This window comes from Macrobrachium rosenbergii, chromosome 36, assembly GCF_040412425.1.
Source record: "Macrobrachium rosenbergii isolate ZJJX-2024 chromosome 36, ASM4041242v1, whole genome shotgun sequence".
Lineage (NCBI taxonomy): Eukaryota > Metazoa > Arthropoda > Malacostraca > Decapoda > Palaemonidae > Macrobrachium > Macrobrachium rosenbergii.
The window spans coordinates 18,083,590-18,105,963 of record NC_089776.1 but is presented as its reverse complement, the minus strand read 5'-3'; the positions used below and the strand labels follow the sequence as shown (position 1 = coordinate 18,105,963).

The window sequence follows — 22,374 nt, the reverse complement described above, 5'->3', positions numbered from 1 at the left end:
TGACTTCCAATTTCAAAGTCAGTTGTGACTTCCAATTTCAAAGTCAGTTGTGACTTCCAATTTCAAAGTCAGTTGTGACTTCCAATTTAAAAGTCAGTTGTGACTTCCAATTTCAAAGTCAGTTGTGACTTCCAATTTAAAAGTCAGTTGTGACTTCCAATTTAAAAGTCAGTTGTGACTTCCAATTTAAAAGTCAGTTGTGACTTCCAATTTAAAAGTCAGTTGTGACTTCCAATTTAAAAGTCAGTTGTGACTTCCAATTTAAAAGTCAGTTGTGACTTCCAATTTAAAAGTCAGTTGTGACTTCCAATTTAAAAGTCAGTTGTGACTTCCAGTTTAAAAGTCAGTTGTGACTTCCAGTTTAAAAGTCAGTTGTGACTTCCAATTTAAAAGTCAGTTGTGACTTCCAATTTAAAAGTCAGTTGTGACTTCCAATTTAAAAGTCCATTGTGACTACCAATTTAAAAGTCCATTGTGACTTCCACTTACAAGTCCTTGCGTGATGTCCAATTAAAAGTCCTTTACTAACTACCAAACTAAAAGTCCTTTTGTGACTGCCAAGTTCAAGAAGGTCCTTCTGTGACTCCCAACTCAAAGTCCTTGTGTGACTTCCAACTCAAAGTTCTTTGTGACTATAAATTCAAAGTCCTTGTGTGACTTCCAAACTATGTCCTTTGTGATGACCAATTCAAAGTCCTTGTGTGGCCTCCACTTACAGTCTTTCAAGATGGCTATCAGTTCCTTTTGGAACAAACTCAAGTCCTTACCGGACTAGTAACAAATTCAGTGAGAATAGCCTTGAGTCCTTGTCGATTCATCTTGAATAACCTTGGGTCTGTTGCAGACCATTACCCCCAAATTCACCATGAATAATCTTGAGTTTTTGCAGACCATAAAAATATTTTACCAGTCCATCTTGACCTGAACAGTTCTTTAGCACAACTTCGAGTTCGTGGAACTCCTAAACCCGAACCTACGGGATACTCATATTCCCTTGTGGATCAGCTCTTAAGGGTGTGCCAGTGCCACCTCACCATCAGAGGCACTCCCGATTGTCCAGAGCCCGCCCCTGGCCACCTCTGGTGCCATACATCATTAGTATTATACCCAAGGGCCACACCCTTCAAAACACCCTTCCAAGATGTTTAAGGCAATTAGGTCTGCCCTCAATGAGGATTTCAAGTTCTACTTGGGAGCTGGGCAGACTATGGGTTATTCTGGACAAGCCTTGCAGAAGTGGGTCCAAGAAAGAGTAGAAGAGGCTAAGGAGGACAGGGAAGCAGAGAGAGCAGCGAGTGAGGCAGAACGTGCAGCCCAGGAGTAAAGAGAAGAAACAGAAAGAGCAAAGAAGGCAATTAGGCCAGAGAAGAGGGAAGAAGCAGAAAGAGCAGAGAAGGAGAAAGAATGATTAGCCCAGGAGAAGAAGGAAGAAGCAGAAAGAGCAGAGAGGGGGAGAGAAAGAGACAATTTCAGCTTGCCTTTCTAGAGAAGGGAGGTGTGAGACCCACAGGTACCGCAACCCTACCAAGGCTCAGCAGTGTGAGCTCCCTCATCAAGAAATGGGACGAGACCAAACCCAAAGCCTGGCATGACCATGTTGAGCGAGTGCTAAGGACCTACCAGCCCAAGCCCAATGAGGTAGCTCTAATCTTCGGTAGGCACCTGGAAGGGAAGGGTTCCATAGCATTCAAAACTCTCCAACCAAACGAACAAGGAGACCTCACCCTCATTCGAGCTGTCATTGTGAGCCTTTGAAATCATGCCAGACCAGTGGAGACGGAGATGGAGAAGCCTACCAAAGGAGGCTGGCCAAACCTGGTCCAAGAGGTTAGCAAAGAAGGCCCCGGCCCTCCGGAGATGGCTTAGCACCTCAAAAGCCACTTCAGCTGAGGAAGTTCTCGAACTGTTCCGGTTAAAGGATTTCCTCTCCTATGCCCCTCCTGATCTCACCACGCATCTGGTCGACAAGGCCCCTAAAACCACTGTGGAATGTTGCCAATGGGCTGACAACTACGACACCCACCATCCGCTGCTCAGTTCCTATGGGAAGAAGATATGCCCCATGGGCCCCATCCCTGCCAATCCCCAACCACACCAGCAACCAAGTCATCCTCCAAAGAAGCCAGTGTGTGCACACTGCCATAAACCTGGGCACTCCACGGAGCAGTGCCACCACAGGGTGGAGAATCAGCAAAGGCCCCCAAGTCACTCACAGGATCCGGGGCAAGAAGCGATAAACCTGCTCACCACTATGGCCCCCAGAGAGATTTCAGCAGGGCAAAGTGCCAAGATTGTGGCAAAATTGGCCACCCATCGGCCAACTATAAGTTCTGGTCTAGGAACACTACCCCTAAGGCAGTGCAAACTATTTTACATCAATGACAATCCCAACTGGTTAAGTCTGCAGGATGTATCAGTGGTGCCATTAGACAGCTCGAGTCCCCCTCAACACCTACCAAACATTGCAGGCACAGGAGCTGCCATTAGCCTCATCGCCCGTGACTCAGTGCCACGAGGTGCCACTGTTTGCAAGAATGAGAGTATGACCATCTGCTGGATAGACAGATCTTCTAAGGACATTCCTACAGCACAGTTGCCAGTCACCACCAGTGACAACTCTCGTCAGAGGGAGCACCTCTTCGGAGTTGTGCAGTCCCTCGCTATGGGTTACCCTCTCTTGTTGGGCCAGGACTTGGTCCAGTGGAGAGATACCACCATTCCCCTCCGGTGCATGACTGCTGTGCCACCTGAAACATCAAAATGGGATGTTCCTCCGCCTGGCAATGACTCAATTCTAGGAGACGTAAATCTTGCTGAGGTGACCTGGTTGCAAGAGCATCCTGAGTCCCCCTCAGTTGAGACGCCTTCAGCACCCGCCGTCACTCTCCTTATCACCGGGGCAGACATGACAGTTCTTTCCCTGAGTCAGGAACAACACTTAAAAGCCCAGTCAGGAGACAATACCTTGCAACATCACCGCTCGGAGGCAGTAACCTCCGAGGAGAAGGTTACGGACCTGGTTAAAAACAACTTCCTCCTTGATGATGGAGTTCTTTTCCACGTATTGTGAACCCTCAGACCCGGCACCAATTATCCATTGCCAAGTGGTAGTGCCTAAGTCTCATCAACCAGATGTCTTGCATCTAGCGCACGATGGCCTTGGTGGTCACTTTGGTCTGACCCAAATGACTCATGCCATCATGGGTAAGTTCTATTGGCCCAGTCTTCACAAGACGGTTAAAGCTTTCATTGCCTCATGCCCTATGTGTCAGGTCACAGGGAATCCAAATGAATTCATTCCAAAGACACCCATAAAAAAATACCCTCCGTGGGTGTCCCCTTCAAGGACTCATTGACCGTTTCATGCGGTACCCAGAAGCCATTCCTGTCAGGAGTGAGACCTCCTAAAACAGCATAAAAGCGTTGGTGAACTACTTCTGCCATTTTGGTTTTCCTAAAATGCAACAGACCAATCAGGGAAGACATTTTATGTCATAAGAATTTCGAAATGGCCTAGCAAGCCATGGCGTTCACCACATACACTCTACCCCATACTGGCCAGTGCGCCAGGGAATTGTGGAACAGTTCCACTAAACTCTAAAGAGCCAGCTAGAAAAATTATGTGAGGAGGACGGAACAAGCTGGGAGGAAAATCTCCCCTATGCCCTCTTCGCCATTTGGAGACTTTGGGCTAAAGCCCGTTCGAGCTGCTTTATGCCCATTCCACACGGTGCCCTCTCAATATCTTGTATGAGGCTTGGGCAGACCCTACTAAGGCTGAATGGTCAGCTGAACTGTAAACAATCCAGAGGAAACTTCATGCCGCATGGGCAGTGGCCCAGGCACACGAGGCCACAACGCAAGAACGTGTCAAGCTCAAATTTTACCAGAAGGCCAAGGTGAGAACATTTAATGTAAGGGATTCCGTCCTTGTCCTCATGAATGGAGCGACATGCCCACTGGAAACACAATTCACAGGACCCCATAAGATCCTGTGGAACTGCGGGGATCTTAACTACCAGGTGAATTGTGGGGAAAGGAAGGCTAAATGGCTGCACATCAACCTGCTTAAGCTTTATAATCCCCGCAAAACCCAACCATCAGCAGACGTGCGACCACCCCCAGAGCGGTGGTTGGCACCATCACAACAGTGCCACCACCCTCCCTTAGCTCAGAAATCCTGCACCACCTCGAGTCCATTGCTCCTGGACTCTACTAATCCAAATGAGCAGACGTCCAATGCCTGCTCAGTGAATACTCGGTCACTCAAGACCAGCTTGGTTGCACGAATGCAACAGAACACACCATACAGATGTCTGAAAGTGTATAAGCGAAATTGCTGGGATATTATAAAGTAAACCCAGACTAAGCTAAAAGAATCGAGGAGCAACTGAAGATCCAGTTGGAGTCAGGCCTAATTGAGAAGAGCCGAAGCCTGTGGTCCTCACCGGTCATTCTAGTCCCCAAAGAGGGAGGAGGAGATCGGCTCTGTATCGATTATCAGAAACTCAATGATGAAACAGAGCCTGAAACCTACCCTCTTCCTCAAATTGACACCTGCTTTGATAGTATTGGCAGTGCTCAGTATCTGAGCAAAATTGATTTAGAGAAGGGATATTGGCAGGTGCCATTGTCTAAAGAGTCATGCCCCCTTACTGCTTTCATAACTTCCAAGGGTTTCTTCCAGCACAAGGTTATGCCATTTGGGCTGAAAAATGCCCCAAGCTGCTTTCAGCGAATTATGAATAAGGTACTCTAATTCTAATAGGTAACTACTGTATGTTGTTGAAATAAGTTACCTATGCAAACACTAGGGAGGAGCATTTAAAGATCCTATGCCAGATCCTAGTGGCTCTTAAGAAAGCAAACCTAGTAATCAATCTGCAAAAATGTCATTTTGGGGTGGCTGAAATCACTTATCTCAGTTGCCACATGGGGAGTGGGTGGCTGATGCCCAAGGATGCAAACATCCAAGCAATCTACAGCATGCTGTACCCCCGAACAAAGCGGAAGGCGCAACGATTCATTAGCATGTCCAGTATTTCTCCCGGTTCATCCCAAACTTCGCTGATGCTGCTGCCCCTATCACTAACCTCGTTCGAAGGAAACAGCCATTTATGTGTACTACCAAATGTGAAGAGGCATATGATAATGAAAGGCGATTCTTGTCAACAAACCCGTTCTCCATGCGCCCAACTATGACCATCAGTTTTGCCTAGCAGTTGATGCCAGCAATGTGGGTATTGGTGCTGTAATGTGTCAAGAGAAGGAGGGAGTTAGACACCAGGTAGTGTAATACTCAAAGAAGTTGAACCCCCTTTCAAGCGAAACACAGCACCATTGAAAAGGAGCTACTAGGAATTATATTGGCCATGAAACAGTTCAAATCCTATCATGCAGACCATAATTTTCCCCTTAGTCATTCTTACAGACCACAATCCCTTAATGTATCTTTCAACCTTCTGGAACCAAAACAAACGATTGATGCGCTGGAGTATCGACCTCCAAGACTATAACTGGAGGATCGAACACATCAGGGGTTCAGATAACAAAATTGCAGATGTCTTGTCCAGAAGCCACTAAAGTAGTCTTTTCACGACTAGTACAGCCTGGCTGAACCTGGCACCTCCTCCAGAGTAAGTGCCATGCTATCGGCCAGCTGCAGATGACCTCGAGATGTTGTAAGACACCTTCCTTCCTTGCACTCCTTTCTTTGATTAACATATGGGCTTCTGGCTCAAAATGCATTAAGTACTGTATGATAAGTGTACTCATTTTATGTTTGGCACTCACTGTATGTGTTGCCCTTATAGCACAGAGCTATCACTCATAATAAATCGTGGCATCACCTAACAGGACCATGAACGTTTGTACTGACCCTTCAAGGCTAACTAATAGAATGCTCCTGTAATGAGGCATACTGTTAGAATAAGCGCATGGTACAGTTAAGTTACCCATAATAACCTCTTAGTTTAAGGTTCATTCTGTTGAAAAATTAATTAACTATTTGGAATTATATTATTCATTGTATGCTGCTGTTATGCTAAAATTAATGCTAAAATTAATGTTACATTGTATGTTCTTTTAGTAGCTAAATGATTTCTGCGAGTAGAGTAATTGCCATAATTGACATCATTTTACATGTTTGAAGTATCGCAGAATCTTGCATTCTTTTATTCTAATTTTATAAGATTATCAACTCAAAGGTTGTGGAGTGAGTTTAATCATCAGATTCGATTGCAAATGTCAGCCATTCCAACCCTTTTAGGGTATGAATGTCATCTAAGTCGAGGTGTAATGAGGGAAACCTCTTTTCACGACATCCCATCTTCTATTAACATAATATTTTGAATAAATAATCATTTTTGGCATTTGCTTCGATAAAGTAAAGTACAGGCAAAATTTGCCCGTACCAACCACTCACCACTCCCTTTGAGGATTAACTCTGTTAATCTGCCCTTGTTTGGTTGACTGCGAGACCTTGGTTTGCAGGTGGCTGACCGAGGAGAAAGTTAACTCCTGCCTGAGGGCAAACCGACACCAGACAGGAGTGACAGGGTGAAGAACACAAGGCAGCCGCCATATTTAAAGGGATGAGTCACATTGACCTAGCGCCTTAGAGACTTCGTGAGATACACAAGGTCGGGCAGACTATGAGCGACATCTGTCCTGATGCTCGAAGCGTAAGCCCTGAGCACTATAAAGGGACCCTGCAGCATCTCAGCATCCTCAGAGACTTTCAGACATTCAGAGAACACAGTCCAACTCTGGCAAAGTCGGTTGCCTCGCTCTCCTGAGCTACCCCCTTTTGGAATGTGGCTGTTGCTAGCTTCAAGTGAATTTTTGTGGTGCCTTGTTCATTTCCCTCTCCTGCTGGCACATGCCACCCCCATATCCCCCAAAGAAAACGAATCCATCTCCTGCAGAAGGTAAAGCGCCACATTCCATGGTTCTCTCAACAGTCAGTCAGGTCCTTATACTTCAACCTTATTTCTTTTCTTTTACAAGTGTGAGTCCTGTATAATTTGATATTTTTGTATTTTTATGCCATAAGCGAAGTGTTCATTTCATAATAACGTAAAGGTAATTCAATAGTGTGGGATAGAGTTGTTAGGTACCATCAGTGCACCCCCTTGATCCACTACCATGAGTTGCATTCAGTCTGCATAACCACATGCATTCTAATTGCAGATTGGAGTAGTCAGCTGTGGATACTGTTCTTCACTTTGTGTGCCCAGTGGGACCCCTTCCGCTGTACTTCACTGCTCCCCAGTGCCCCGGAATAGCAGGCCCCCCTTATGTTTACTTCAAGATCTCATTTCTGAGTTAATTCTTAATTAATCTTATGGGACCTCTTTTGTCCCCTAAACTCCTGTTGTGTAACCATCATTCTTCTGATATATCATTGTGCATAAATACAGTTATTTAAGTTAACCTAAGAGTTTACCTAACTATTACCCATTCTGAAGAAGGGCCTCAGCCATAAAATGCATATGATTGTTACTTAATCCAAGGTCATAGCCAGATTTGCATAATTTCCCAGAACCAGTTATGCACACCCTAGTAGGAATCATATCAATATATATATATATATATATATATATATATATATATATATATATATATATATATATATATATATATATATATATATATACAGTATATTATATAATATATATATATATATATATATATATATATATATATATATATATATATACATATATAAATATGCGCAAAACTAAAGCATATCATTTACACTTAGTATTAGATCAACTCAGCACTTCGAAATGCTAATATTAGACTCAGTGAACTGAAATTCAAAATTTATGAGTAGTATGACAAGTCAATAGCCTTAATCTTTCAAACAGGTCATGTCTACTGCGCTGAGAAAGCCTGTGCAACAAAGAAGCCCTGTTTGGAAAATCGTTCAGCTCCGAAAACTACAAACTGCCTGGAATTCAGAAAACAGACAGAAAATGGCTTCTCTTGGAAATTTTAATACCCAAAAAGAAATATTGCCAAGAATGTACTCAGAATATTTACAATATATATATATATATATATATATATATATATATATATATATATATATATATATATATATATATATATATATATATGTATATATACATGTTGACTGATAGATAGGAATATATATTTATAAATATATATATATATATATATATATATATATATATATATAATATATATATATTTATATATATATATATATATATATATATATATATACATGTTGACTGATTTATATTATATATTTATATATATGTATGTGTATATATATGAATATATACATACATATATATGTATACATTTATGTATACACATTATGTATTTATATATATATATATATATTTATATGTATATTTATATATTATATATATATATATATTATATGTATTATGTATATATTTATATATATATATATATACACATTCATACATATATATTTTAAATTCTCTTTTTCATTTGATATTCTCTTGTGATGTTGCTTTCGTGATACTTTTACTTCTCTGTGCACTATCATTTCTTCCTTGTTCACTGTTGTTATATTCTCTATTTAGTGTTCTACTCAAGATCCCGGAAAGTTTTTAAGCTCCGAGTTTTTTGTTTGTTCTGTCTTTTTGAAACCTCACAACACTTTCTTGGTTCGGTTTCAAACACAGTCTTCAGTTGAGGTTAAATCTGAATCTACCTTCTTGTTGTCGTTTTAGGTTAAGCTGGCCTTATGCCACTGTTGGGTCTTGCTTCAGATCACTAACCCCCAATATACCCTAGTCCTGGGGTTTACCACGGATAGGAATCAGGACTAGCAGATTCCTTTCACCGATACATTAGTAAAACAAGAAAAAAAGAGGTTCAGCTACGGTCACACCAAATCGCAAACATGGGGAGCTGCCTACACACACACACACACTCACGCATATGAACAAGTGACGCTTTAACTCGGGATCCAATGGGTGCAAGTTGCTGACGAACCCACCGAGCGTTCTTTCTTTGACTACTCTATCAGTCTCCCATATGAATATTAAACTACCATAAGACATAACACACATTAACTATGACCCTCTTTTGCACCAAACTAGTCACTCACTTGTCTGCATACTCTAATGCATACTTAACTTAATACTAAAACTGCTGATGTCATTCAGAAAATCACCTTTGACACCATATATCTTCAATGTTACGCATCTCTAGAAGACCTGAGACTATAAGGTTTTTTGTCAATGCATTACATAAAAAGATTCTCCCATGAACACAGCTCTCAAACAACTGCTCCGAAACAAACAATTACACAGCACATTCTCTAAACCCACACTGGTCCTCAACAATCAATTCTGTCTTGACATATCAATAATAATCCTTCTATCATCCCTGATATGCTAAGCAACAGTATGCTTCTAAAAGTACTGCAGTCACCTTTTATTACATTTTTCCTTATTCAAAGGAACATTTGTTCCCTAATTCATACCTACAGAGCTTTTCCCTCATCTAAACATACCATACACACCTTAGACATCGGTTTCATCACTCTTGCACCACCATGCTACATCATCTCTTCAATCATATACCTGGTGACCACATTCTTCAACCTCTTTATTGCCATCCTTCAAGCATCGATATAATTAATTTACAAAACAACTCTCAGATTTACATTTGCCCTCCCACTCACGTGTATTCAAGTCTGATTCATTTCTATCCTCCACATTCTAAATCATTCTAAAAATATTCACTTCATCGACAGATAGCTGCCACCTCTACATCGGTGTCTGTCGTTATACCTACTTTAATATATTTTATTCGAAAATTCCTAAGCTAATTAACTTTTCTTTTTCAGTTTACTTCTCCGAAGTTAACTTCTTGTCTCCACAAAATACTTGATTCAGTATGCCACTAAACTGTTGATATTTCCTGCCTTTTCCACTCACCCCATCCTCGACTATCTTAGTCAGACTCTTATGCTCACTTAAATCCCTATATACTTATCAAACACTCTCAGCAATTCGTCCATAAACTTTTGTATAAAAATAAATATAAAAGTCTCTTCAACAAACTTGAAAATGCCCCTTAAAATGAGACTACATCCTCTCCGAGAACATCATTGAGACTGAGATTGTGTGTGTGTGTGTGTGTGTTGTGTGTGTGTGTGTGCGCCCTGTAAAGCGAGAAGTACGTCATTTGTCTCCTAATCCGGGAAGAAGTTAATATCATTACGTAGGGGACCCCAACCACATCTCTGCCACCTATCCCCCAGTCCCAGGCCTGACTAAAGTACCCTCTGAAACAGACTGAAGCCTTATTAGGGCGAGAGATGTAACTTCACAAATGCCAGAAAAGCTCTCTAAAACTGTGATCTAGAATTATCCCCTTGATGAAGTCTAAGACGCCAAATACAATGTTTAATAAAGTTGACAGGGCCTTTGGTGAAATCAAGCTAACTCATTTTGACATCTTTCATAGACAATGCTTTTCACGAACTGATTTCTGGCAGCTCTGGGATTAAATTTCACGTATGGATGATATGGGAGGAGGAAGGCTTTTCGGGGGGAAGATCCATGGATCACTCTCTTGTAAATAAGGAGGTGCCTTCAAACCCGACGACGCCAGTCTAGGTCTATAGTTGATTTCCACACGACGCAAGGAAGTGTCGCTCAAATATTACTCTTCTGACCTTCAGCTGTTTAGGAAAAATAATTAATCGGACCTTATCGATAACTTTTCGTGACTCAACCCAGGAGAAGTTAAAATAAACGAATATACTGAAAATATCAAGTACCTCTAACGGAATTGCTTGCATCCGTGACTTTTCGAGTTCGAGGAAATTCAAGCCGTCCTGCTTAACCGATCTCGTTCAAAATGAGGTGGAAATTTTTCAAACGTCCTAAATTCACTGTGGTGCGAATGTTCCTCTTCTTCATCGTTGGCCCGACGACAATGGTTTTCGTTACTATCGTCTCGGATCAAGCGGATGTAAGTTTTCTATTATTATTATGACAAGTGTTATTACTAGTGAAGCAAACCCGCAACGATGTAAAAGTAAAATATATGCATCTAAAGATACAAAACAATGGCTGTCAAGAGCCTGCTCGATTCTCTACATTTTCCATAACATTTTCCTTCGTAACTCTTCATTTTCAGTCAGAATGAACAGAAGAATAGAGCAGGCTCTCGAGGGATGTCACGATGTGTTTTCAGACATATTTTACATCACTGAGGAGTTGTTTGACCATTTTAGTGACTCATCCGACCATGAGAATTTTATCAGTATTGCTTTTTTTTTTTTAAGTGATGTTGCCTTCAGAGCTTCACAATTTTGGACAGATAGGATCCCTCATTGGCTTTACCAAGGGACTTCAACTGAGAGACCTCCTTCGCTTCTTCCTTCTCCTCCTCCTCCTCCTCGATTATATTATTATTAGGCATCTAATTTCCCAGAATGTGATTTCCTGCATTTTTCTTGTAATTTCTTTTAAACAGATAGATCTATTCACCTACTCACTGAAAAAACGGACAAATATGTTCTACAGTAGACGTTAGTCACTAGTGTCAAATAATGAATGAATCAATCAATCCTTAGAAGGAAAAAATTAAGATTCTGTGTAAATACCAATACTCAGAAATTCTCTTTTCATCACAGTCATTATTTCCTTCCAAATTCCAAATTAGGGTTTTTTCTTATCATTGATGAGCTGACGAGCCAAGTTTTTCACCATTTGTTTTTTCTTTCTTTCTTTTTTTACATTCTCAGTAATTTCATTCTTCCGGTCAGTCATATTCTTCTAATCAGGGGCGATGCCGAACAGATAAAGATTTTTCAAGTCTTTGAACTAATCGTGAAAGTTTTGTTTTTGTATAAAGGTTATTCTTAAGCCAACACTTATCAGCTTCCACTGTGCGATATACGTATCTATGAAGTTATCTGGCTAAGAGCGAATAGAAGTTTTTATAATGAAAGTAAAGAATGATGAACAGAAACGTGGACGGGAGAGAAAGTTGAAAGTTAACGAGAGTAATAAATGAGGGGAAATGCAAGACAGGAGCGTGAGATAGTAAATTTGAGTTTAGATGGGAAAATAAAAGTGAATAACCTCATATGCGTATCTGAGAATCAGGGTGGATGATGGTACAGAGAGCTAATTTTGACTAATGGCAGGTAAGCCAAGGAAAGACTCAAGACCTCCCCAGAGGTGAGGTACATTATGATCATGATCATGATCATAAGTGTGATTTAGAAGACTTAAGATGAAATGTCCTATGGACCGTAGCGCCAGTCCTCTCCAAGAAAGAAAAAAAGTTAAGTATACCTTAGTTTAACCAGACCACTGAGCTGATCAACTGATCTCCTATAGGGCTGGCCCGAAGGATTAGACTTATTTTACGTGGCTAAGAACCAATTGGTTACCTAGCAAAGGGAACTACAGCTTCTTGTGGAATCCGAAGCACATTATAGCGAGAAATGAATTTCTATCACCAGAAATAAATTCCTCTACTTCTTCATTGGCCTAGCAGAGTGCTAACCGAGAACTCTACCGACTCGTCCAACGAGGAACTAGAAAAGAGAAGCGTATTGAATTTTTAATGAATGTGAGTGAAACAAGAAATGCTGTTAAGATTGTCTATACAGTGTTCATAGAGTAGGGTTTTGAAGGGCCAGAAATCTGTTGATGCGACGAAGACTTCAAAATGTCAGCGTGGATGAAAAGGTGATTCAGAGTGTTTAAAAAGGCAGTTTGGTCATGGGAGAGAGTTAGAAGGGTTGATTTTTGGAATGGTTTCATTAATCTTGATTCTTTGGAAGGAAGGTAGGGAAGGAGGCCTACAAAGTTGTCGGTTAGCAATGGGGCCGAAGTGTAGAGCGAACGGCCCTTAATGTCTTGGAAGGACGAGAATATTTTTCAAAATAGAAGTGAGTAGTGCAGTGTTTCTTGAGGCGGATCGGCGTTCTGATAAGTTAAGTATATCTTAGTTTAACCAGACCGCTGAGCTGATTAACAGCTCTCCTAGGGCTGGCCCGAAGGATTAGATTTATTTTACGTGGCTAAGAACCAGTTGGTTACCTAGCAACGGGACCTACAGCTTATTGTGGAGTCTGAACCACATTATGACGAGAAATGAATTTCTATCACCAGAAATAAATTCCTCAAATTCTTCATTGGCCGGCGGAGAGTCGAACGCTGGGCCAACAGCGTGCTAGCCGAGTGCTCTACCCACCATACCAATGAAGAACTCGGCGTTTTGATGATGGTCCATGAAGAACAACTTCGTGATGTTCCGTATAACATGCACATTCACAATATACTGCAAAGCTACAAAACAAAAACAGGATGCTCATGTTTACATCATGAACGCAAAGAAGAAATCAAAATAACAATGAATAGAGGAGAGGTTAAAATTTAAAAATGGAATAAAAATACAAATCTTAAACATTTATAACATAGAAAAGGGGCAGCCTTCTGGATACGACATGCCTTTAGAAAAGTGTGGAAAAAATCTGATGGTGCATTTTATTAACATATTGAATATGTAAAATTGTGCCTGATTAGGAAGACGATCTCTGGTCCATAACTGACAAGGAAGAACTAGAGGTGAAGAGCTTTGCTAAAGCCAAAATTAAGTAAATAAAATTAAACGGAAAAAGGTCAGGTACGGTCAGGTAAGAATTTGCTTTGACTATCAGGAAAATGAGAACATGATTCTGTATATCAGGACAGTGCTGCTCCACAGTAAGTATGGTTGGCTATAGAGAAAGAGAAACTATTATGAACAGGCATATGAAACATTATGTTCGTGTCTTTATAGAAAAAGAGGAAGGAAATTAAAATTTAAATGTTAAATTTCCAAGTTTGCAACAATTCCAGAGAACTGTAACGAAAATCCCTCTAAGAATTTATGATTGGTTTGATTCCCCAATTTAAGATGAAGCACAAAATTTAGTTATTTATATATTTTCCACGAAGGACAAAGAAAAGACCAAAGGGGAGTTATGACGATTGTATCTTTAGCCTGTGATGTGGAGAATTGAAATATGTACTGAAGTAAGTAATACAGAGGTAAGAAACATAGATCACAGAGAATCAAAGGGAGACTGTAAATGCATAAGGAAGGCTATATATGTGGTGAAAATTAATGTCAACGATAACAAAGGAGGCGGCAGATAAGTTTTGCTGCCAGTCACAACAATAACATTACATATAAAAGCAAGTGGAGAAGAATTAAACAGATGCAATTCAAACATAGCCAGCAGAGTTTTGAGCGAAGTCCAGCCACAGTCAGATGCCTACACATTTAAGATAAGCTCGCAAATATAATTTAAATACAATAACAAGTTATGTGGTACTGTCTTGCATTAAAGCAGCTTTTCGTTCACCAAGCATGAAGCAAAGTCCAGTAACTGTTGCATCAGCCAGTGGAAGTGGCCTGGCCTGTAACAGTATTATAGCCTGTCTCCTTTCTGAAAGGCACTCTTGTACGGAACGAAGCCTTAAAAATGACGAGGGATGCGTGCGCCCCAGCGTCGAGAAACGTTGTTGTAAGTTATAACTAGTTATTCGAAGTCAGAAAACAGCAGAGTACTCAACATTTAAAGTTAATTTCACATGGCACTCAGCGTCGCAAGGTTTTCACATTCACAAGAGAACTTTATTTGTAGGCGCCTGTTGACTGGCGTTCCAGGATTTGGAAGTCGAGATGGAGGGAGGCAAGATAGGATGGGGGTTCGGGGGTGGGATTTGTTATCGTTAGTTTAAGCCAGGGTCGCTCTCGAGGGTAGTTGGTTCATAGCTCTCGTAAGCACTGGACATGCGAACGTGATTAACGAAAAGAAAGTGGCGGTTCTTTCATGGGAGATCATTACAAAAACAGCATCCTGGAATTCATGTGGTTGAAGTGTTTCAGATATTAACAAGAAAGATAAATAGCATAATAAATGAATGCATTACAAAAAAAGAAATAATAAAACGCGCAAGATATAGAATAAGATTTCGAGGGGAAAATATTGGCGAGGTTCGTAAGCTTCGCGAATTTCAGCCCACCCCTAAACACAAATTTAAAGAAAAAAATAACTTATTAGTGCGGAGAGTCTGAACCAAGCTGAGCATCATGAAGTGGAAATTTCCCAAATTCACTATCGTGCGAATGTTTTTGTTCATCATCATAATGCCGACATCAATGGTCCTCATCACGATAGCCTCACAACACTCAGATGTGAGTTTTGCCCACTCTTGTGTAGTTCTGCCCACAGACAGCCTATTCAGTTTTATCAGAAGACTGCTCACCCACACTGTAGAACACATTCTTCATATCTCGCTCCCAATTTGGATGCCCTCTATTCCGCCTTCAGTGGTCCATCCGGGACCTTTATTTGTTTGCCAGAGTTACTAGTTTTCCTGAACAATTTGACAGGGTTTTGTCAGCAATCCGCAGTTAATTTCATCTTTACAAAAAACTCTGATTTTCTTCCTTTTTCTTACTAAAAAGTTAAGAGCGCCGTGGGCCCTAAGATACTTCTGTCAGTATCTTGTAAACTTTTGCTTCATATTCCCTTTTAGTCTTGCACGAGCACTAACATGATCCAAGTGCACTTGTGTTCAAAGTCACTCACTCTGTTCTCCCAAAGTATAACAATTTAACAAGTTTTAGTAGAATTAAAGAAACCTTGCCAGAACCAGCAACACTAATTTTAAACTTCTGAAGTACAGTAACCTAAACGCGAAGATATATTCCTAACGAATCCTAACATATCAGCCATCTCCATGAAATGCTAATCCTGAGGTAAGTGGTCTGGTGAAGCAGATGACATTGCCTCACAACCTTATTCACAGATGTGGAAACAAGCATAAACCTGAACAAATGATCAGGTCAGTCCATTAATAGGCACGTAAATCTCTTATGATTTATGGTAAGACAATTTTAGTGCAGTGGAATATAATCTTAGTACAGTTTAAGATGTCATTTTTTTGTTAAACTGGGAAAATATATGTGGAAAATTTCTTAGGTGATCCAGTAGGTGGTTTTGCGACATTCTCTCTCTCTCTCTCTCTCTCTCTCTCTCTCTCTATATATATATATATATATATATATATATATATATATATATATATATATATATATATATAGTGTGTGTGTGTGTATATATATATAAATACATTATATAATATGTATACATATATATAAATATATATATATACAGTATATATATGTATATATATATATATATATATATATATATATATATATATATATATATATATATATATATATATATATATATATTCACTATTTCAGTAGCCTGTCGTGTCGGTCCGCTGTTATCACCACAAGACCAAACCACCTAAAACCCGCTGATCCATCGTTCCACAGGAGCAAATCTTTGCACCACGTTTTAGTCTGGGATCAGCCAAGTCACTAATGGTTTGTAAAGGTGTTATCTGCTCTTGTTCCATTTATTCTTCTCATATATTTTGAGGCCATGATTAACACGATCCCATCTTGTCTGGCCTGACTCAAGGTCAGTTTATTTAAAGTATACCCACCGCCCCCCTCCGTTTTAATCTTCAGAGCTTCTCGCTGCCAAGAGATATACAGTACGTATGTATATTATGGCACACATTTTTCGGCTGCCGTACCCAAAGTTCAACTTCAAGAATTCTTTTAATAGACACTGGGCATGTCCGCCATTTTTTGCAAACCTGCTTTGTCTTTGAAGGTTGTATTAAAGCCACACGACTAACTTGCGTGAAATCCCACCATGTTAGTTAATCATTGTAATTAAATGTTCAAGTTGTACGTGTGTAATAGTCCAGTTGTTCTGACATCGCCAATACGAAGCAAGTTTGGCAAATAAAAAAATTATTTTTCTTCGCTCCGTTACGAAGGCCAGATTTATGACCGATATATTTACTTGTATACCATTTTTAGGTTAGATGAATTTTTTTTTATTATGAAAAGTTTCAATCCCCTACATCTTTTAATCAACGAAAAAAGAAAATCAATTTCCGCTGACTTTGTACTTTTCATTTGCTTCCGTCTATAGAGTATATTCATTTTGTTTTTATCGACGCCATTCATATTTTTGAGTGGATTTTTCCGATCTACGAAATAAAAAACTTCTATTTATAAAATCTCAGTTCATGGCGAACTGAAGTCGATTTTTTGTTCTCTGATTCGGAAAGAAAATCCTGATCTTTTCAAAAACGTCAAAACCAGTGATTTTAAGTGAAATAAATAAAGATTAACTTAGTTTTAAAAAAATGTCTTTGAAGACCCGTAACGTTTTGGTAGTCAACAACGTACAATTTGTAAATAAAAAAAGACTATTATTATCAGGGCGTATAACTGTTGCACTTTTGAGTATTACAGTATACTCCGTGCGTTGCTTGTTTTTGGCCATCATTTCTATGTGCATTAACGCGAATCACTCGGATTTTGTTGTTCTGTAAACCAATAAAAAATGTAGAACCGTGGCTGGAACACTTCCAACCACATAGCGCAAAAGCATAATGTTATAGCATACAGAACCACAAATTTTCAAAACGCCTGTTAGGGCAGGCCTCACCCCTCCCCTCCCCTCCCTCCATCCGTACTTGCTTATCCCTTGAAATGATTTAGTCGGCTTCTGTAATCAAGCCTTCACCAAGCTTCTCTTTCGTGATAACATCTGCGAGGCGTAACCACGCCGTCCGACAGCAACGGAAATGACAAAAAAGGCAGTTAACTCGGCCTAGTTAACAACTACGCATGGGCATTTTTGTGTAGGTTCAGAATGGTTAAACATCTATGGTAAGTTGTTTCTGTACTTCGAGAAGCAAACAAGTTTCCATTATCTACTTTTTCTTGTAAGATGTCATCGGCATCACGTACCTCGGACCGCTCCACTGACATGATCAGATAAAAATATCAGAAAATTGAAAAAATCTTTAGAAGACTCTTAAGTAAAGCCTCGCGCTGGGCAAGAACTACTGTCTTTATTATTATTATTATTATTATTATTATTATTATTATTATTATTATTATTAAAGTAGTTTAACCAGACCACTGAGCTGACTTTCAGCTCTCATAGGGCTGGCCCGAAGGATTAGAATAAAATACCAGGCCTAGGCCTGAGGCCAAGCACTGGGACCCAATAGGTCATTCAGTATGATGATGAACGAATTAAAAAGAAATTACAAACTGCACATAGGCTAGGCACATGCTATCATGCTGAAACACAGAACTACTGTCGTTCCCGTACATTTTCACAAACAGCGCAATTCAATGTGGCCAGATATGTATGTAACTAAATCTCGAAGTAAATCATCCGAACCTGACAGCTCACCGGAAGATGGAATGAAAACACGAAGCCTGACGACTGGGAATTGGGAGTCATAGCAAAGAAAACAAAAGAAAATGTGGCCTAACTGAATATGGTAACCATAGAGTAATTGCACTTGGTTTCGACGAATAATATTCAGTATGCTCATCCTCATTAAGGCAATTTATTGCAATTTCGCATGCACGTTCATCATTAGACTATTATGTACAGTTTGAAGAAAAGCCATGCCATTTGCAAACCAACATAGCTCGAAGGATACCGTAATTACGTCACGAAAACCTGGATGTAAACAGATCATATTTCTTACAAATAAAGATTGTCCATTTCAAAAATAACTTGTATATATCATGGGCGTACTTCATGCACATTCTCTTAAAAAAGGAAAACACATTTGCAAATAATGCGTTATAAAGACAGTAACATCTTTTGAAATTACTTGGCCTTGGTCGTTTCAAAAAGTTTTGACGCAGGTGAGAAGGATAATTGTTGTGATCCACAAAAAAAAAATCTAAAACTGTGCTTGTTGAATCCATGCTTTCAAGTTGTATAGTCCACACACACACACACACACACACACACACACATAAAACCGCTTTATGCAGCGTGCTTGTCAAGAAACTGACCTAAACAGTTATGGCCTAATCTATGAAGTGTTAAATGATTTTTACAGAGAAGTGTTAGCCACAGTTTTGGAATCTCATTAGTTAATTACGAAGTATCGAAAAAAGGTGGAACAAATGAAAATGAAAATATGGAAATATATGCAGCTGTGGACCAAAGAGATACTACAAAGGATTTTTAAGGCTGTCACTATGTTCATGCCAAGCGCAAGACAGCAAGTTTTAAAGCCAGACAGTATACCCGACCGCGCACAGGGTCCCGTGAATCAGACAGACAGACGTGAAGGCATCACTTCTGATTACTGGAAAAACAGCCCGCCATGAGAGTCCACGAGCCACCAGATTCAGTTTCCTACAGCAACAACACTTAGGCAGTATAGGCAATCGCGTCCCTTAAATATTGGAAATAAGAAACTATCCTTGAGAGGAAATGGAAAAGAAATGACAAACGTGGAGAAGAAACAAAAATGTGTAATATACATATGTATATATACAGTGTATATATATATATATATATATATATATATATATATATATATATATATATATATTATATACACACACACACACACACACACACACATATATATATATATATATATATATATATATATATATATATATATATATATATATATATATATATATATATATATATATATATATATATATATATATATATATATATATACATATATACATATATATGGCTATTGGTTGTTGAACGTTACTTTAAGAGCGCAAATTTAAGACCTTGTTAATAGAGGCCAATAAACTGTAATTAAACAAGCTATTAACAGGTAAAAGAGGGTAGGGTCGCCATTAAAGTGATATTCTCATTCTTAACAATAATTTATTTACACTCACAGGACAAACTTAAAAGGGGAAATTATTTATGAACATCACTTTAAATAAAAAGAATGTAAATGAAAGGGCCGCTTGCAAGGGGTCACTAGAGCCAACTGGCACTCAATTTCTAACAGCGACGGAATTAATATGGTGCAATCTCTGGCAGATCTTGGTTCAGGAGATCGTGCACTGATTTATATGACACTGACATCACCCCTTCCTTGCAAATCTTGATAAGGGGTTCCTTCTTGTAACAGTGGGCCCTAATTCTCCGAGTTTTGCGAGGCCGTCTGGATAGAGGGGCACCGAAGGTTGACCTGTGGAGGGAGAGGCGTCCGATCAGGACGTTAGGTGCTCTGCTTGGGTACTCAGTTAATGCTACTGACTCTTCTTTGTCATTGTAACCCTTTTTATTGGGTCGGAAATTGCCTCTGGCTACAGAGTTACAGACACTCCCCCGTCCAGTAAGCCTGTGTTATGTTTCCTGTCTTTTGTATCCAAATTGCTGGCGAAATCTCTCGACATTCCAATCTCTCTCTCGACATTCCAGATTCGTCAGCCGTGCCTCTGGCTACACGGCTGACGAATCTGGAATGCCGAGAGATTTCCCCAACAATTTGGATACAAAAGGCAGGAAATAGAGCACAGGCTTACTGGACAGGGGAGTGTCTATAGCACTGAACCTCAGCCAGGTGTCTCGTCTCTTGGGACAGATATATCCCGATCCAAAAAGTTCTCTACCTGACAGTTACCTTCTACTACCTCCCATCTCTTGCAAATCATCTGCCCCTACTATGAGATGACTTTAGCTAATTTATTGAAAGATAGCGCGGCCTGAATACTTATAACAATATACTGTATGAGTAATAAAAATCCACAATTATATAGTAAATATATTATTACTATGTAAAATGAACCAAAGACTTCCGAACACCTGACCGGTGTTCCTCATCAGTGTGGATTTTTATTACTCAGATTGTTTTTCAAGAAATTGTGAATCTATTAGCAATATACTGTATATATATATCCCCAGACCAAAACGTTTTCACTACCCTTCATACTATCATACTAAGAAACTCTCTCCTTTCACAACTGCCAACAATGTTATTGTTGCTGTTACTGTTGTCAGGTTGTTTGTTACCAGTTCGCGGCCCGTAGGCTTCAAGTTCTAATTCTCCCTTTAAAATGATGTGTGGTTTTCATCATTTTTCTTCCTTGTATACCTATTTAACACAAGAGGTGCTGTCGTTTCAGATGGGGTTTCCCCTTCATCAATTACTCTTAAACCCTGATTTTTTTCTATGCAGATCTAATGGCACTGGAAACAAATGACCCATATGTATGATAGTCAGATAATTTCTCTTTTAAATACGCATTTACGTCAGATACTATTTGGCATACCTGTACTCTAATTACGAACTCAAAAGCACTGAAACATTGTCTGAGAAACTGTTCTCCCGTTACGGCCGTTTGATGCTTTCTTCTTAATATCAAAACTTCTTCAATGTGCTGTGCTGTAGCCTAATTATGTAAAATATAGCCCCCCCATGAATTTGTCTATAGGCATCTTTGTGCATTTAATAAAAGTTTAAATTTAATTATGATGGTTCCAATAGATGCTTTAAATCAGTGGTTCTTAAACCTTTTTTTGGCAGTGACCCAAAATCTCATCCAAATTAACCATGGCGACCCATGCCCTCATAAACGTTTTCTTTTTGTATAATTATGGTAATGAAAACGTGTTATAGAAACAAAAATTACTTGCAGAGATTTTCATTAATGCAAGTAGCACATCTGCATAACAATGATCCATGAGAAAAAACAATACATTAAAGAAAACCAAAAAAATTTTTTTTGCTTCATGATATAAAATTAAATGTATAATTGAGTTATGATTTACCACTGTGGAGCAAGAAAAGCAAAATTATTCATACAAGCCTACTTAACGTGTAATAGGCTTCTATTACAATCAATGAGAACCTTGACACTGGACTGTTTTGACCAGCTCCTCAAGTCTGGGTGATTTTGATGACAGACCACATCTTAGGTCACCCTCTGGTTGCAGGCGGTTTCTGTACTTTGTCTTTGTGACTGCGAGGGTTGAAAATCCTGCCTCACACAAGAAAGTTGTAGCAAAAGGAGTGCTTTCAGGGCTTCACCTCCAAGAATCGGCTTTTCTTTGTATACTTTTAACCCAAAATGAACTCAGTGTTTGCCTTTTGAAATTGTAATGAAGTGTTTCATTAATATCTAAGCCAGTGGTTCTTAACCCCAGGGTCGCGACCCAAAGTTGGATCACCAAATGGGTCCCACGGGTTATAACTTTATGGGCTTATCATTTCCCCAATACTCTTATTATAATCATTATTATTAGAGAAAATACTGTATTAAGAATACATAATTCATTAATATCTAAGCAGAACACTAAAGACTCTATAATCTTAACACATCACTACAATTTCATAAGGCAAACACTGAGCTCATTTTGGGTAAAGGTATACAAAGAAAAGCCGATCATTGGAGGTGAAGTCCTGAAAGTACTCATTCCCTTTGCTACAACTTTGCGTGAGGCAG

General features: G+C 39.4%; 1 protein-coding gene and 1 long non-coding RNA gene across 3 annotated transcripts in view; one reads left to right on the top strand and one right to left on the bottom strand.

Moving 5' to 3' along the window:
• LOC136824987 (uncharacterized) overlaps window positions 1-22,374 on the bottom strand; it is a 172,340-nt gene that overhangs the window by 124,225 nt on the left and 25,741 nt on the right. The window lies entirely within an intron of this gene.
• The window catches only part of LOC136824985 (peptidyl-prolyl cis-trans isomerase 6-like), a 43,450-nt gene continuing 31,827 nt past the window's right edge, over window positions 10,752-22,374 (top strand). Inside the window, exon 1 of one of the 2 annotated variants that reach the window (XM_067080975.1) lies at window positions 10,752-10,992. In XM_067080975.1, coding sequence (XP_066937076.1) covers window positions 10,879-10,992 — 114 coding nt within the window. In that variant the 5' untranslated portion in view covers window positions 10,752-10,878. Of the gene's footprint in view, window positions 10,993-14,978; window positions 15,226-22,374 lie in introns of those variants that run through there. The other variant, XM_067080976.1, reaches the window with a different exon arrangement.